Source organism: Microcaecilia unicolor, chromosome 1, assembly GCF_901765095.1.
Source record: "Microcaecilia unicolor chromosome 1, aMicUni1.1, whole genome shotgun sequence".
Classification (NCBI taxonomy): Eukaryota; Metazoa; Chordata; class Amphibia; order Gymnophiona; family Siphonopidae; genus Microcaecilia; species Microcaecilia unicolor.
This window is the reverse complement of record NC_044031.1, coordinates 130,762,428-130,780,294: the sequence shown is the minus strand read 5'-3', so window position 1 is coordinate 130,780,294 and position 17,867 is coordinate 130,762,428. Positions and strand designations below refer to the sequence as shown.

The 17,867-nt window shown below is 42.8% G+C and overlaps 1 protein-coding gene across 4 annotated transcripts in view; it reads right to left on the bottom strand.

Moving 5' to 3' along the window:
* Positions 1-17,867, bottom strand: part of ANKIB1 (ankyrin repeat and IBR domain containing 1) — a 410,970-nt gene that overhangs the window by 175,669 nt on the left and 217,434 nt on the right. For all 4 annotated transcript variants that reach the window (XM_030200246.1, XM_030200271.1, XM_030200262.1 and 1 more), the window contains exon 7: positions 9,440-9,528. In XM_030200246.1, coding sequence (XP_030056106.1) covers positions 9,440-9,528 — 89 coding nt within the window. The remainder of the gene's footprint in view (positions 1-9,439; positions 9,529-17,867) is intronic.

The window sequence follows — 17,867 nt, the reverse complement described above, 5'->3', positions numbered from 1 at the left end:
ACCAATGGTACCCCTGATATCCGACACCAACAGCACCGACGGTACCGATGGTACACATGGCACCGACGGTGCTCATGACACCTGGTACCAATGGCACCCATGGCACCGATGGTACCTGGTCATGATATCTGGTATCGATGGTACTCATGTGCCGACGGCATCCATGATACCTGATACCCATGTATCCACGGTACCGACGATACCTGCGATAGTCGATGGTGCCCATGATACCTGGTGCCGATGGTGCCCGTGATTCCCGGTACCGACAGCACCCATGGCACCGATGACACTCGGCATCAACGGCACCCATGGTACCGATGATACCCGGTGCCGACGGGACCCATGGTACCGATGATACCCAGTACCGACGGGACCCATGACACCGACCATGGTACCAATGTAGTTGGCATCGATACTCCTCGGTACCGACGCACCGATGATATTCGGTACCGACAGTACCCATGGCACCGATGATACTCGGTACCGACGGCACCCATGGCACCGATGACACTCGGCATCGACGGCACCCTTGGTACCGATGATACCCGGTGCCGACGGGACCCATGGTACCGATGATACCCGGTACCGACGGGACCCATGACACCGACCATGGTACCAATGTTCCTGGTATCGATACTCCTCGGTACCGACGCACCGATGATATTCGGTACCGACAGTACCCATGGCACCGATGATACTCGGTACCGACGGCACTCATGGCACCGATGATACCTGGTACCGACAGCACCCATGGCACCGATGACACTCGGCATCGACGGCACCCATGGTACCGATGATACCCGGTGCCGACGGGACCCATGGTACCGATGATACCTGGTACCGACGTACCGGTGCATCGACGTCCAATGCCAGGATACCTCCATAACAGAGGGAGCAACGCTCTCGGCACCGACTGATGTCTGAAGCCCGGATACCTCCATAACCGAGGGAGCAAAGCTCTGGGCATCTCCTTTGGGCATCCCTGGCAGAGTAGAATACGTCTCGTTACTTTGAGACACTACTTGCGCTTCACAGGGAGATGATCCGGCCCAAGACACATCCGCCGATGCGCCCGAATGACCTGCCAAGCAGGAGGCGCCGAGGCAGGTGGAGACCTATTCGATGCATAACTATACCCAGCGTGCATCGGTCTCTGTCGGACTCCAGAATGATCTCCTTTGGGCATCCCTGGCAGAGTAGAATACGTCTCGTTTCTTTGAGACACTACTTGCGCTTCACAGGGAGATGATCCGGCCCAAGACACATCCTCCGATGCGCCCGAATGACCTGCGGAGCAGGAGGCGCCGAGGCGGGTGGAGACTCACTTCAAAGGTTACACCACTGATATTGTGTCACCAGGTTGCCCATTCAGTGGCTGACCAGGGATGCACCTGCTTAGGTTCCTGGTTTTACCTGTGACATACACCTTTTATCACTTGTGGGGCTTAAAGACAGTGGTGTGCTGGAGCAGGCTGTCACAGCTCTGGAGAGCCGTTTGTAAAGTTTTAAAAAATGGATCATAAAAATGTGGGCTTGTTTAGTTTGCTGGCTAGAGAGAGCCCACAGATAACAATATGCCAGCACTTTCAAGAAAAAAGAAAAGAGAAGCTTAATGCTTTGTTCAGGCACAGCCCCTTGTGACTCTGGCAATTACTTAAATTTTTTCTTACCTCAGGTACAAAAAATACCTGTATATATAAGCCACAATGAGCCTGCCATGAAAAGTACATAATGAAAAAATAAAAAAGAGATTTAACTCCGAAGACCTGAAGAAAACACGAAGCCCTAACGAACTCCGTGTCTCCTCAGACGCGGAAAAAGAAAAACTGAGGGGCGTGTCCGCACGGCGAGCGGGAAGAGGTGTGCGCACATGCGCAGTACGATCGCTCGCGCGTCGGAACGCCGTAAAGAGATTTTGAGATTTTGCTTTAAAATCCTCCGGGGCCGACGTGGCGTCACCCACTTGTGAGAATATCAGCCTGCTTGTCTTTGGAGAACAATGGAGTACAATCTTGCCTGCCCATAAACCAATCTCCCAAGTGATGAAGTAGCAAAGCAAAATTATATTTCTTAAATCAGGTAACTCCATACCCCCTCTATCCCATGGCCCAATTAAGTTCTTGTTTTCTTCCTACCCTTCAAAGAAAACTTGGAGATTAATTTTTATAGACATGCTAAACCTTTCTTTAGCAAACGTAAAGACAGCATTTGTAAAGCATATAGCCAGTGGGGGAATATGTTCATTTTTAAGAGGCTAATTCTTCAATGCACTAATATAGGTACAGCATTCCACTGAGCCACCCAATCTGAAGTTGTAATGAATAAGTAATCCACATTGGTTTTATATAACAGAGAAATATGAGGTGTCTCACTTCTGAATGAAGTGATAATATATTTGTAAATTAAGAAAGAGAAAAAAACATGAGGTGTCAGTTGAATTCCCAAGTATCAAATGGAGGTGTCTGTCCACTGTAATGGGAAATGGCCTCTCTATTCTTTTTTTAACTTCATCTACTGTTGATAAAGCCAGCGACTTGGACAAATTTATCTTGAACCCAGAAAGTCACCAAATTCTTAAAAGCTTTCCATTAAAGTTGCCAAAGAGGCTTGAAGACTAGAAAGTGGACTAGCAAATCATCAGCAAATGCAGTGATTTTAAATTCTTGATGCCCTATAAGCACACCATTCCACCTTTACATTATGCATAATTTCCCTCATAAACGGGTCTAATCATAAAACAAAAAGTAGAAGGGACAAGGGACAGCCCTGACGGATTCCTCAATATATATTAAATGGTTGAGATTAAATTCCATTCACAAAAAGAACTGCTTGAGGGTTAGTGTACAAGGCTTTGAGAGCAGCAAAAAATAAAAGCTCCTTGTATACCATAAAGAATCTAAAACCCCAAATAAAAAAAATCCCAATTCATTCTGTCGAATGCCTTCTCAGAGTCAAAGCTCACCAATAGGGAAGGCTGTTTAAAATGATGTACCAATTCAAGTAATGTTAAAATGGCTCTTACAATTTTAACTGAAGTACGTCCCCGAACATTAAAGTACTGAAGTACGTCTCCCCTGCTATTAAAGAAGGAAGAATCTGCACCAATCTGTTGTTCAATATTTTAGCAAATAGTTTTACTCCAAAATTCAATAAAGGAGATCAGCCTGTAATAAGTCGTATGACAGAAAACCTTATCTGAATTGTTTCTGGTAAATTTTTTTAGGCTACAATCAGTAACGTAGCCAGGAATTATTATTATTATTATTATTTACTTTTACAAAGACTGCAGCAGAAACTACAGGCCGGTAAGCCTCACTTCGCTTATTGGAAAAGTAATGGAAGCGATGCTGAAGGAAAGGATAGTGAATTTCCTGGAAGCAAATAAGTTGCAAGATCCGAGACAACATGGTTTTACCAAAGGGAAATCGTGCCAAACAAACCTCATTGAGTTCTTTGATTGGGTAACAGGAGAATTGAATCAGGGATGAGCTATGGACGTAATCTACTTAGATTTCAGCAAAGCTTTTGACACGGTTCCCCACAGGAGGCTCTTAAATAAACTGGATGGGCTGAAGATAGGACCCGAAGTGGTGAACTGGATTAGGAACTGGTTGACGGACAGACGCCAGAGGGTGGTGGTGAATGGAATTCGCTCGGAGGGAAAGGTGAGTAGTGGAGTGCCTCAGGGATCGGTGCTGGGGCCGATTCTGTTCAATATATTTGTGAGTGACGTTGCCGAAGGGTTAGAAGGTAAAGTTTGCCTATTTGCGGATGATACTAAGATCTGTAACAGAGTGGACACCCGGGAGGGAATGGAAAACATGAAAAAGGATCTGAGGAAGCTAGAAGAATGGTCTAAGGTTTGGCAATTAAAATTCAATGCGAAGAAATGCAAAGTGATGCACTTAGGGAATAGAAATCCACAGGAGACTTATGTGTTAGGCGGGGAGAGTCTGATAGGTATGGGCGGAGAGAGGGATCTTGGGGTGATAGTATCTGAGGATTTGAAGGCGACGAAACAGTGTGACAAGGCGGTGGCCTTAGCTAGAAGGTTGTTAGGCTGTATAGAGAGAGGTGTGACCAGCAGAAGAAAGGAGGTGTTGATGCCCCTGTATAAGTCGTTGGTGAGGCCCCACCTAGAGTATTGTGTTCAGTTTTGGAGGCTGTACCTTGCGAAGGATGTAAAAAGAATTGAAGCGGTGCAAAGAAAAGCTACGAGAATGGTATGGGATTTGCGTTACAAGACGTATGAGGAGAGACTTGCTGAACTAAACATGTATACTCTGGAGGAAAGGAGAAACAGGGGTGATATGATACAGACGTTCAAATATTTGAAAGGTATTAATCCGCAAACGAACCTTTTCCGGAGATGGGAAGATAGTAGAACGAGAGGACATGAAATGAGATTGAAGGGGGGCAGACTCAAGAAAAATGTCAGAAAGTATTTTTTCACGGAGAGAGTAGTGGATGCTTGGAATGCCCTCCCGCGGGAGGTGGTGAAAATGAAAACGGTAACGGAATTCAAACATGTGTGGGATAAGCATAAAGGAATCCTGTGCCGAAGGAATGGATCCTCAGGAGCTTAGTCAAGATCGGGAGGCGGGGCTGGTGGTAGGGAGGTGGGGATAGTGCTGGGAAGACTTATACGGTCTGTGCCAGAGCCGATGGTGGGAAACGGGACTGGTGGTTGGGAAGCGGGGATAGTGCTGGGCAGACTTGTACGGTCTGTACCAGAGCCGGTGGTTGGGAGGCGGGGCTGGTGGTTGGGAGGCGAGGATAGAGCTGGGCAGACTTATACGCTCTGTGCCAGAGCCAGTGGTTGGGAGGCGGGGCTGGTGGTTGGGAGGCGGGGATAGTGCTGGGCAGACTTATACGGTCTGTGCCCTGAAGAGCACAGGTACAAATCAAAGTAGGGTATACACAAAAAGTAGCACATAGGAGTTATCTTGTTGGGCACACTGGATGGACCGTGCAGGTCTTTTTCTGCCATCATCTACTATGTTACTATGGTAAATTGTTTTAGGCTACAATCAGTAACGTAGCCAGGAATTATTATTATTATTTACTTTTACAAAGACTGCAGCAGAGATGATTTTAAGATAAATGCAACAAAAGATGTTTTCTTAGAAGATGTGCTGGTAGCAGGATGTACAGGATCCCCATGTAAATTTTGCTAGTTGTGGCCAGCATGTTTGCTTGTTTTTCCAAAAAAATCAAAATATTGTCGTCTGCATCACTCAAACATAAATAACAGTCCAGTTCATTAACAGGCTTCAAAGTAGAAAATGACACGGGAACAAAGTTTGTCCCCGTCCCTGTGGGCTCTGTCCCCGTCCCCATCCCTGCGGTTACTGCAGGTCCCCGTCCCCGTGTCATTCTCTATTTCCTACCTCTCAACTCCCGGAGCCGCCCCCCCCCCCCCTTACATTATTTTTTAAAATTTCCCTGGTGGCCCCATGGACCACGACATCCCCCCTGCATCTTGTGTTTCTTCATTTCCATGGTGGTTCACTGGACCCTGACCCCCCCAACTTTTTTTTTTAACTTTCCCTAGTGGTCCAGTGGAACATGACCCCCCCCAACAACCCCCAAACCTTTAAAAAAATTTCCCTGATGGTTCAGTGGATCGAACTCCTTCCCCTGCGCAGGCATATACTCCGCCTCCCGCACCTGACTCCCGCCCCTCCCTGTACCTTTACAACACGGTGGAGGTAGGAGGGCAGGAGCAACAGCTCCTTCCTCGGGCCCACCTGAAACAAAATGGTGGTGCCCAGGCCCTGCTCAGTATATTCTAGAATGCACTGGGTGGGGCTAAACACCATATAAGGAAAAAACTCCTTATATGGTGTTCAGACCCATCCAGTGCATCCCAGAATGTACTGGGCAGGGCCTGGGCACCACCATTTTGTTCTGGGTGGGCCCGAGGCAGGAGCTGTTGCTCCTGCCCTCCTGCCTCCACCTTGTTGTAAAGGTACAGGGAGGGGCGGGGTGGAGGGGTGTGCACACGTGGGGGAATGGGTCCGATCCACCATGGAAATTAAAAAAAAAAAAAACAACAGTTCAGGGGCTGTGGGTTGCGGGGGGGGGGGTCACTGTCCATTGGAACAACAGGGAAAGTTTAAAAAATAAATAAATAAAAGATTGGGGTGGGACTACCAGGGTAAATTTAAAACAAAAAAAAAAAGTGGGGTCGGGGAGGTCCGGCTCATCAGAGATGTCAAATGAATTTGACAGCTTGGACTTGCAAAGAGCAATGATGCACAAAGGGGGATCTGTGCAGCTCATTTGCATGTGATCTCCTTTGTGCATCCCTGGCTGTTAGTGATTTGCTAAATTTTAGCGAAGCAGCAGTATTTGAATGGCTGCCTTTGTGTATTGGGGCCCTAGTTTGGTGAGGCATGAGTATTCTATGGTCTTGTGCAGACCGTAATGCCCTAATGGGAATATATGAGCGGCAATAATAGTATGCAGTATGCACCTTCAACAACTTAAACTTAATTCTCTGCACTATAGGTAACCAATGATAACTTTTATACAAAGAAGTAATATGATCATATTTCTTAAGGTTACCTATTAGCCATGTTTTGTAGTGTTTGAAGTCTCTTCAAATTCACCTAATCAATCCTGCATACACTACATTTGCATAATCTACCCTAGAAACTACAAATGAATGGATTAACGTGTGCAATGTGCTTTCATCCAAATACTGCTTCATGTATCTTAATTGCCTATGGGCATAAAAACCCTTTCTAACCACACTTGATATTTGCTCATCAAAGCTTAAATTAGCATCCACAATGACTCTCCGGATATTTAAAACTGTACACTGGGGTCATCGCCTTACCAGGCTTAAAGTTGGGAGGTAGCAACTGTCCAGTAATCCAACAAACCCCCTGTAAATGGGCTGTTTCGGCATTAGCGCACAGCAGCCGCTAAAGTTGCTTAGTAAACGGGGGGGGGGGGGGGGGGGGGGGGGGAGTTTGTTTTTTGTATATTCAAAATCAACTTATGTTACTGCAGCTAATTGGCCACCGCCAACAATCCTGACTGCAGATTTAACAAATTGGGCTTCAAGACATTCACTCTAACAACAAGTATATCATCTGCGTAACAATATACATGAAGCCCCAAATTCTGAATGATCTCAATTAATGGACTAAGAAATAAGCTGAATAAAACTGAAAGTGTAGACCACTGTGGCACTCCAAATTTAAATTGAAAAATTTTTGACTTTCTAGATCCAACAGAAACTTGAAATGTTCTCTGAGCAAGAAAGAATGAAAACTATAATAAAGCTACATCCTTAATACCCACAGAACTCAATCTTTGAATCAGAAGCTCATGATCCAAATCAGAGGAGACACTAAATCTAACGAGATTGCCAATGACACATCTCCTAACTCAAGAATTTCATATGTCTCACTAAAAACAAAGTTATTATTGTTTCTGTACTGTGGCTTGCCATGAAACCCTCTTGGCACAGATGTAAAATATTCATTTTGTCTATAAACTCCACTAGCTGTTCTAAGACAGCTTGCTCCGCCAATTTAGCAGGAAGAGTGGAAATAGGCCTGTAATTTTTCACATCCTCAGTATCCCCCCCAAAGGGGATTTTAGAATTGGACTTACAACAGAATGCTTCCAAACTGCTGGCACCACCCCAGTATTCAAACTTCGATTTACCAGAAAAAGTAAAATAGAATAAGCCTATGTTTATTCATTTTAATCCATGTCAACAGGATCCAGATCAAGAATAGGATCAAGCTTCTTAGTTTTTAACAGAAGCTTAGAAAACACAACCAAAGAATAGTCCAGAAATGAGCTCATTGCTACCTTTTGTATATCTTGTCCAACAGACTCATCCACTATAGGTTTTCAATTCACTGTCACCGTACTGCTGAATAAAAAAACAATCTAATTCATCTGCTACTGGAATTTTTATTTTCCAGGACTTTTTCCCGTGAGAGCATTAAGAATTTTTGTATTTTCTTAATACAAAGGGCCTTAGCTTTTGTGGGCATAGTATAAAAGTTTAAAAATCACTACTCTCATTTGAGATGAAGGCCTACGGGTGTTCTACTCAAACTAGGCCTGCCGTACATTGAAGCTGAAGGGACTGTGGTAACCACTTCTTCAACAATCTTTGTAACTCAACGTCTCGGATGGACTTGGGGGGCCAACCAACCTAAGATTACAGCAACGCGAGCAATTTTATAGTTTGTCAGTTTTGTCCTTCAAAAAATATACAGAAAACTATATATTTTTGTTTGTGAAGAAAAACAGTTCTGCTATAATTACTTATGTTGAACTATGTTTTGTGAAAATTTGTTGCACTGGAATTGAATATTTTTTATTTGCCACTTCTCCATATTTTTGCAGAACTGTTGTAAATTGTCCTTTTGGGCAGTCACCTGCCCCTCTGTATGCTGGTATAGACAAAGAGCTACAGTCCCCCCCCCCCCCCCCCCCCCCCCCCCCCAAAAAAAAAAAAAAATTTGCAACAATAGAATAAATAATGATCAAAGATTTAAACACATTATTACTTGTCAGATAAGCATTTAGGGTAGTGATTACATAAAAATAGCTACCTGAAATTAAAATATAGTTACAAAACAAAGGTGATATTTATTATTTACATGAATACTATTTAAGTGGATCTATACATGAATTAGTCAGTATTCACATCCCTACTTTGGGGCCCCCTTTACTAAACCATACTAGCGATTCCTGGTGCGGCAATGCCAAGAGAGCTCATTTACTTTGAGTGGGCTTTGTCGGCATTGCTGTGTGGGAATTGCTAGCGCAGTTTGGTAAGAGAGGCTCTTGGTTTAGAGAAGAACACAGCAGATTGCAAAAATGAAATTGCAGAAGTCCAGTTCATTAACCACTTTTCTGGGAGAGAAACTGTTTATCAGTAGGTGACACTTTTTGAGACTACACCTTTGGGTATTTTTGCAAGCCCCTAACGCAGCCCTTGAGAGGGAGAAACATGGCCATGCCGGGTTTTTAATTATTTATATATTTATTATTTTATGTGGTGAATAAACTAGACTTCTGCAATTTTATCTTCACGATCTGCTGTGTTCTTTTCTGTGCTGGATCTTGTGGATTGTTTGCCTACTTGCTTTCTAGGACCTACTTTAGCTTTTACGTATGGTGGTACTGTCTAGTAAATATGTTGTACTGTGGAAGTCAGATCTGTGGGTGTCAGTGAGTGCTTAGCACCCCAAATATTGAGCAAGCCCCTTCATTATGTCCAGGAAGGGATGAATTGTATTGTGTTTCGTACTCCCAATCATTATGAAATGTTGGTGTTTATGTGCAATACACAAGAATAGTTGTCCCTGAATTAATAAACTTAGCCCTATGGATGAGTTCATTTCCAATAAGCTGTAACACCTTGCCTCAAAAGCAAGCCAAACTAAAATACTGTACTCACGCCTCCCAGCATGTTCTGCAGAAATCATGTCCACAAGGAATATCCACTGGATCTTCAAAAACAGAAATATTGCACATGCAAATGCCACACTGTATGGAAAACAAAACACAACTGGTTAACATAATTTTCATTAACATTTTGCCTTAAAACAAAATGAACATGCTTGCAACTATTTTACGTCTTTATATTTAGTGAATTGCTCATGACTTCTAAACAGGCATTAATTAGAAGAGTTTTGAGCCCTCTTTGACCACCTGATTGTGGGACAGAGTCAGAAAATATATTTCAGCTTAATGCAGTTATTTGATTGAACCTGGAATGCAGACAAGGTTAGCAACCAGGCAGGTGAACAAAACAAGAAATCTATAAGAGAAATGCATTTCAATACTGTTATGGTTTAAAGTTTGCTGGAAAAAAAAAACTGTATAGCAAACAGAATCAAAGAGAATCACTTTTAATTTGTACAAATTATTCAGTGCTTACTTAGGGTCCTGTTTACTAAGCTGTGCAAACTTTTAAGTACGCGCTAACGCTAGAGACACCCATAGGAATATAATGGGTGTCTCTATTATTAGCCTATGCTAAAAAGTTAGCGCGCCTACAGCGCAGCTTAGTAAACAGGTCCTTTAGAATTTAATATATCAATTTACTGTATCCATTCCAATTTCAGGTAACTAGCTGAAGTAGCATAAAATTCTGTATTAAAGTAGAAGTTTATAAAAACATCAGTAACAAGAATACCAAAACCATTGTAATGTTTTTGTTTCTATTAGGATTGGCCTTTGCCATTTAAAATGCAACTACATTTGTATTTTATAAACTCATATGTTTCTTGTTGTACTTTTTACAAATATTCAAAAATAAAATTAGAAGTTTATATTTAGGCACATGCTCGACCATAACAATTTCACTGTATAATAAAAGAATAAAAATGAATAACAATTTTATTCCTAATTCAAGTACAACTGACAAACAGTACTGTGCAAGTCTTCATATCAGTGTTTTCTTGGACCTTTTGACTGGGCAGACCATCTGGCTGATTTAACTGAATGCCCAGCCAACTTAACAGAAAATGTTATAATTCTGCACCATATTCCCCTGCCCCACCTAGCTACTCTTTCATGCAACCACCTGGCTGGTAAAAATTTCTGGGGAGAACATGTCACACCATTGTATATTTTTTACATTCTAATATGAACACAGTTCAAAATGAACTGGTTATTTGGCTTCACTAATCTACACAGAATACTCTCAGTGTGAAAGAACAATTACAGAAATATTCAAGGAATCATTAAGAATTTTAAAAAAACAACAAAATAATCTGGACATATATCTTCATATTCTATGTCACAGGAATTTGGAATGGGCTCACATTTAAAAAGAAAATAAACAAAAATGCCTTAAAACAAAGTTTTAAGATGTTCACCAAGGACAGCAGGTCAAGTGTCCTCACAGCTAGGTGACGTCATCCAATGAAGCCTGGTACAGATGCTGATTAGTGAGATCAAGAATTTTCTAGTAGTGTCTCACCGTGCATGCGCTGGTGACTTGATGCACGAACACGGGTCACTCAGTCATTGTAAAAAAAACCCCAAAAAACCTAAAGAATTTAATTCCAAGGGGAGGTAGGAGGGTATGTTAGAATGCTTGGCCCGAAGTCCTCGAACATCTGCTACAGGTGAGTAACTTTGCTTTCGCAGAGGACATGCAGGCCATTGTATTCTCATAGCTGCGAATCCCTAGCAACCAGGCTCACCGAAAACAACGCTAGGACAACTGCAACTTGAACTATTGAGGCCTGTTATTCAATTAACCTGAAACAATTTGTTTACAAGTTGTGGAAGTGCAGCCTGGAACAGAAGAAAACTGGATCTAGGGGTGGGGGTGGAGTTGGATTCTAAACACCCAAAAAAATTTGCAGGACTGCTTGCCTGAACCGGCTGTCATGTCAGACATCCTGCTGAAGGCAGTAATGAGATATGCGTGTATGGATAGATGACCATATCACAGCTTTGCAAATCTCCTCTATGGAGGTTGACCTCAAGTAGGCTACCGACGTAGCCACATTTCTGATATTATGAGCCTCGGCATGGCCCTCTAGAGTCAGCCCAGTCTGGGCATAAAGTAAAGCAGATGAAATCTGCTAGCCACCTAGAAATTGTGCATTTGCTGAAGTACTCTATTTTTAGAAACTGAAGCGCATAATTAAACTCTGGAATTCGTTGCTGGAGAATGTGGTGAAGGCGGTTAGCTTAGCAGAGTTTAAAAAGGGGTTAGTCAGTTTCCTAAAGGACAAGTCCATAAACCACTACTAAATGGACTTGGGGAAAATCCACAATTCCAGGAATAACATGTATAGAATGTTTGTACGTTTGGGAAGCTCGCCAGGTGCCGCTGTTGTGGACAGGATGCTGGGCTCGATGGACCCTTGGTCTTTTCTCAGTGTAGCATTACTTATGTACTTATATATTTTTAAAAATGATAAGGGTCTGAAGGAGAAAAAAAGATTGAAAGAAAGGAGAAGCAAAGTAAAGACACTTTGGGGGCTGACACAGAAAGCTAGTGTAGAGAGTAGTATGTGGTTAGCGAGACATCTGCATATAAGTTTTTGTGTACATAATGAAGAAAAGGGCCGTATGTAGAAGTTACTTTATTAGATTTATACCCCACACATGTCTGAGTCGAGGACTGAGTTCTGTGTGGCTTACATTAAGTTAATTCAGATATACAAACTGAGGTCAGAAACACAAATCAGATACAGCAATAAAAGGTTGGGGGTGCATGAAGAGGGAGAATAGAGATAAATGGGCGAGTTAACATATCTAGGGAGGTAGTGCGGTAACATGATCTGGGTATACTTTGTTGTGCTGTCTGTCGCTTGATGCTAAGTTGCATCGATTATCAGGAATTTCTTGTACAAAAATGTTTTTACTTTTTTGCGAAAGCTTTCACAGGTGATGTCGTGTCATGTGTCCTTTGGCAATGCATTCCACCATCTGGCTGCATGAAATGGGAAGTGTGCAGTGTGGGCTGCTTTGTAGACCAATCCTTTACAGCTGGTAAGGAGTATGATGAGGTAGTCTCTAAGTTTCTCCTTGAGGGTTGGTTGCGGTAGTTCAACTAGTGGACATCATGTAACTTGATGTGGTGCCGTATACAATCTGGTAAACATAAGTGCAAATTTTGAAGATCACTCTTGTTCTTATTGGTAGCCAGTGTAGATATTGCAGCAGTTGCATTGCGAGATCATATTTGGATGCACCGAAGATCAGGCGTGCTGAGGTATTTTGTGCTGTTTGTAGTTTTTTTGAGTATGCATTCTCTGCATCCCACACAAACCACATTGCAGTAATCTATCTGGGCCAGAGCAAAGCTTTGGACTAGAAATCGGAAGGCAGTTTTTGAAAAATATATTCCTATTCATTGTATTTTCCTAAGGGATCTGAATACTTTTGATGTGAAAGCGGATAATTGTGGTTCTAGTGTCAAGTGTTGGTCAAACAGTATTCCTAGTACTTTGACATTTGTATCTAGTGTGTATTCCGTTTGGTTTGGAAGGGTTGGTTATTGCCATGAACTTAATTTTTTCTCTGTTGAGTTTCAGCTTGAAAGTCATGGCCCAGGTTTCCATCAGATCAAGCGCACGTTTGATTTCTCTTTGTGCAGCCATGATGTCATCAGAAAACGAGATGTATATGGTTACACCATCCGTGTAGATGTATGTTTTAAAGCCGTTTGCTTCTAGTTTGTGGCCTAAGAGGGCCATCAGAATGTTAAATAGTGATAGAAAGATGGGGGACCTTGAGGCACTCCACATTCTGGAATCCATTCTGCAGATTGGGATTCTTGGAATCTTCACTTTGTAGGATCTGCTGCTCAGGAATCTCTCAAACCAGGATAGGACCCTCCCCCTATTTCTATGTTGTCTACCATGTTTAGTAACAGCCCATGGTCTAGCAGGTCAAAAGCTGATGACAAATTGAATGGGAGGATCATGGCCCTGCAACCTGTGTTGATCTCTTTTTCTCGGGTCTGACACCAGCGATGTTAATATGGTTTCTGTACTGTGGCTTGGGCAGAAGCCCGATTGAGAGCTGTGCAGTATGGAAAAATGTGCCATATATTTCATGAGTTGATTTGCGGCTATGCCCTCCATTACCTTGGTAAGTAGGGGGATGGAAACCACAGGTCTGTAGTTCAACATTATATCTCGCGTGAACTTGCTATTTTTTGGGATGGGGGTTAAGCATGGTGCTGATTAAGCATGGAAGTGATGTGTTTCATTAGGCAGTGTATGAATGTATCGGGGTGCTCTTTAGCAGGAAATTCAGACATGTGTCAAGTAGGCCTTTTGACCAGGGAAGGAGGTGTGAAAGATGTCCATGTTCTATCTGCTGGCATGGGGTCTTCTATTTTTCTTGTCATGTTTAGGCATCCTCCTATATTGTTTGTGGGGGTGGGAAGACCTCTTTTGATGTTGGAGATATTCTGTTCAAAGTAGTTGGCCAGCTCTTGGGCTGAGAGATGTTGTCTGTTGTCAGATCCTGTGTGTCCAGCAGACCATTTACCTGTCCAAAAAAAAGTTTTTTTTTTTAATGTAGTGAATTACCCCCTACTTTGTCTTCATAATACTTAACTTTGGCTTTCTTAATTTCAGATTTGTATTTTTGGATCATTACTTTCAATACAAAGTACAGTGTATAGAGTTTCTAACATTCTCTTTCACCGAGACAATGAACAGACACTCTTTGAGGGTATCAGATAGTGAACAAACACTCTTTGAGGGTATCAGAGTCTTTAAGAAGGCCAAAAGCTACACTGTGATAATTCTCAATTGAATTTAAAAAGAGATGACCTTAGCTATTTTTTTCCGGGAAAAACGTCTTCAAGAAGAGATCTGTTCCCAACTTGTGACTGAGATGGCTTGGAGGGGAAGTGAAAACAGTAAGCTTCTTCAGACAAGACCTCTTCAGATATGTAAGTAGGGCCACAGAATGTGTTCAACTCTAATCCAATTAGGAGGTATTGAACAGAAGTCTGAGAGACAAGTACTTTGTACTTAATCTCTTTGTAACATCAATTGTATCTTTTACCTGGAATGGAGACGTCATAACAGGTCTTTGTAAGCCACATTGAGCCTGCAAATAGGTGGGAAAATGTGGGATACAAGTGCAATAAATAAATAAATACAAATGCCTATGAAGTTCAAAGGTCATACCTGAAGTATCAAAGTCAGCTGGAATCAAGAGACAGGAAAGACTTCACACTCTTGAAGTAACATGGCTTCAACTTGGTGCACATGGCAACATAGAAACATGGGAAATGATGACAGATAAAGACCATCCAGCCTGCCCAACAGTTACACTCATTATCAAATCATGATTAAACCAGCAATGAATGTAATGTAAAATACTTGATTCATGGTCTTTTTTTGGCATTTCTGGGACATAGACCATAGAAGTCCTGTTCCAGCTACTAGAGCTGCTGTTGAAACCTACTCCAGCCTATTCAAATCAGTCTTGTCATTTGCGTGTGACAGACTGTAAAAGTCTATCCAACACTGTTCTCACGTTCCAGCAGTGGGGTACCAAGGGGGGGGGGGGGGGGGCGGTCCGCCCCGGGTGCACGCCGCTGGGGGGTGCCGCGGCGCGTGCCTGCTCTGAGTTCGCTGACTTCGCGCGTTCGCTGCAGCTCCCTCTGCCCTGGAACAGGTTACTTCCTGTTCCGGGTCAGAGGGAGCTGCAGCGAACGCGCAAAGTCAGGGAACTCTGAGCAGGCGTGCGCTGCGGCACCCCCCCCAGAGGCGTGCACCCGGGGGGGGGGGGGGGCGGGGCGCCGCCCCAGGTGTCTGTCCCCCTAGGAACGCCACTGCGTTCCAGCTACTGAAGTTGCTGTCAAAGCCCCTCTCCAGCCCATCCTAAACCAGACTGCCATATTCAGGACACAGACACGGCACCGGCTTTAGTTCTTCACAGCTGGAGTTGCCATCTAAGCGCCACTAATTAGAGATCTTCTGTGTTTATTCCATGCCTTTTTGAATACCATCACCGTTTTTTTGTCTCTACCACCTCCCTCAGGAGGGTATTCCAGGCTTCGACCACCCTTTCCACGTAAAATAATTTCCTGACATTATTCCTGGAAACTTCTGTGTTTGCCTTTGCATCGTCTAAGGTCCCTGGTATGTGGGTGTGCTCTGTGCACTTCTGCTTAATCCAGTTCTAGTCTGAGTTCTTGCCTGGTTCTAGTTTGTTTGTGTGTAGTTAGCTTTGGTTTTATTGCTTAGCTCGTAGTCTTGTTTCTGGTCTGCATTTCCTTGTCTTGTGTCTGTGTTCCTTTTTAGTGGCTGCTTGGCAGCTTTTAGTCCTGACTCTGTGGTGTGTTTCCTGTTGGTATCCAGTTCCTGCCCTGTCCTGTAAGTCCTGCCGGCCGCCCGCACCCAGGGGCTCAACTCCTGGGGAACGGCGGTCAAGCGCAGGTGAAGTCTAGCTGTTCCTGCTCTGCCTGTCTCAGCTTGTTTGCCTCTGCTGCAACTCCAGTCCGGGGTTCCAGTCCTGTTCTGCCTTGCCTCTGGTTTGGGGGTGGTTTTGCCTGCCACTGCCGCTCCACGGCAGTGGTCCAAGGGCTCACAAACCCTGTTCTTTCATGAGAAGCCTGACACTGCCTTGAGAGAATCTCTTCACAAAGGCAGTTAATCCCAATAAATAAATAAAATGGTTTGAAAAATTGATGCAGTGAAATCAAAGGATAATTCTCATGTTAAATACCAAAGAAATTTCAAGAAAAATGGCCACTACTACCTGCTAGAAGTATGGAATGGGTAAAGAAAAAAAATTCTTGCTAGCCAACATTAAGGATGACATAAAATTAAAATGAAAACTTATGCCAAAAACATGTCTGGAAAAATTACAGGAGTTATTTTGGTGAGTGAAACAACAAGTATGGTTCCTAAGCTCTAATATTTGACATCTGCATTAGACAAAAAGGCACTAAAGGGTACAGTGGGGCCAATCCTGCATGGGAAGTCCCATGCATGTGCAGTAAAGTTCTAGGTTTCTCTAGAAACTCTGAAATAGATACTTGTTTACCACCAAGTGCAGTCCTGGGACCCGGATCCCACTTGTGTGACTTTAGTGACCTCTTGCCTTCAGACATCAAAGTGTTACCATGCATTAAGAATATTAATATAAAGTGCACTGCAATAAGGGGGCTTACTGCTTGCTAATCTGGAACTACCGCCGGGCTAGCCCGGCGGTAGTTCCCACTTCTGGCGGTACAAATATTTTTTATTTTTGTAGTGCCAGGGCTTACCTAGCAGGAATTAGGCAGTGGTGGTAAATGCTCCCCCTGAAATGGCCGCGCAGCAAGTGGTTCACTTGCTGCATGGATGGGCCTCTTTTATAAAGCTGCGCTACCGATTCTTATGGGCTTCCTCTCATTTGCCGCACGGGAATTGCTAGTGCGGTTTTGTAAAAGAAGCCTATTTCTTAAAAATAAATAAATAGAGCCTTTTACCTGCTGCTGTAAAAGGGGGCCATAGTGCGCATCAAAAACACACGCTGATGCCAGTGTAGGCCCCCTTTTACTGAAGTTTGGTAAAAGGACCCCTAAATGACTATTTGAAACTATGATTTCAGAACACATTTGTTTTACATTTCAGCTCCTTTTCTTACTAATAACGTACTTGTGATTCCAATACTGCTCTAATTTTAGGAATTGTGTGTTCAATGTCACTGCAAGAATACAACATGAAATAGTGTGATGCAGTAATGTCCAATGCAGAACTTTATGCCTACAATATCACAAGGCACCACATTTTCACTATTTAATAATGAATTAAATTTATAAGAAAGAAGTGACCTATTTTTAAAAAACTGTAGGCTCCTAAATCAGTAGCAATCTTTTAAAGCAGTATTAGAATTATTTTAACTTTTTCTAATTAAAAACTCATTTTGCTCTAATTTTTTAAAATTCCTAAAGTATCAGTGTTTCTAGTTACTGAATGCACCATATCCTTAGTTATGCTTACCACTTGGAACAAAATAGATGCCCAGAGCCTTAACAAAAGTCTATGCTGAGAGCACAATGAGATGGGTAAAGCACAGCCATAGTATGTTCAGCAGACACAGAAAGATAAAGACATTTTTATAATACAAAGGCCTATAATTTTAACGAGTATGAGAAATGGAGTGTGGTTATCTACCACAATATAAGATATTAAGGTGCTCATTTTCAAAGCATATAGACTTGCAAAGTTACATGGAGGGGCATTTTTGATAAGATGTCTAAATCCAACTTTGGACATTTTGCTGAAAACGCCCAAAAACCAAGAAGTAAAAATGACCACTTTCAAACCAGAAAAACATCTGTTTTTTTTTTTTTTTCAAATGACCATTTCCTAGATGTTTTTGTGCTTTGTATGTCTATCTTT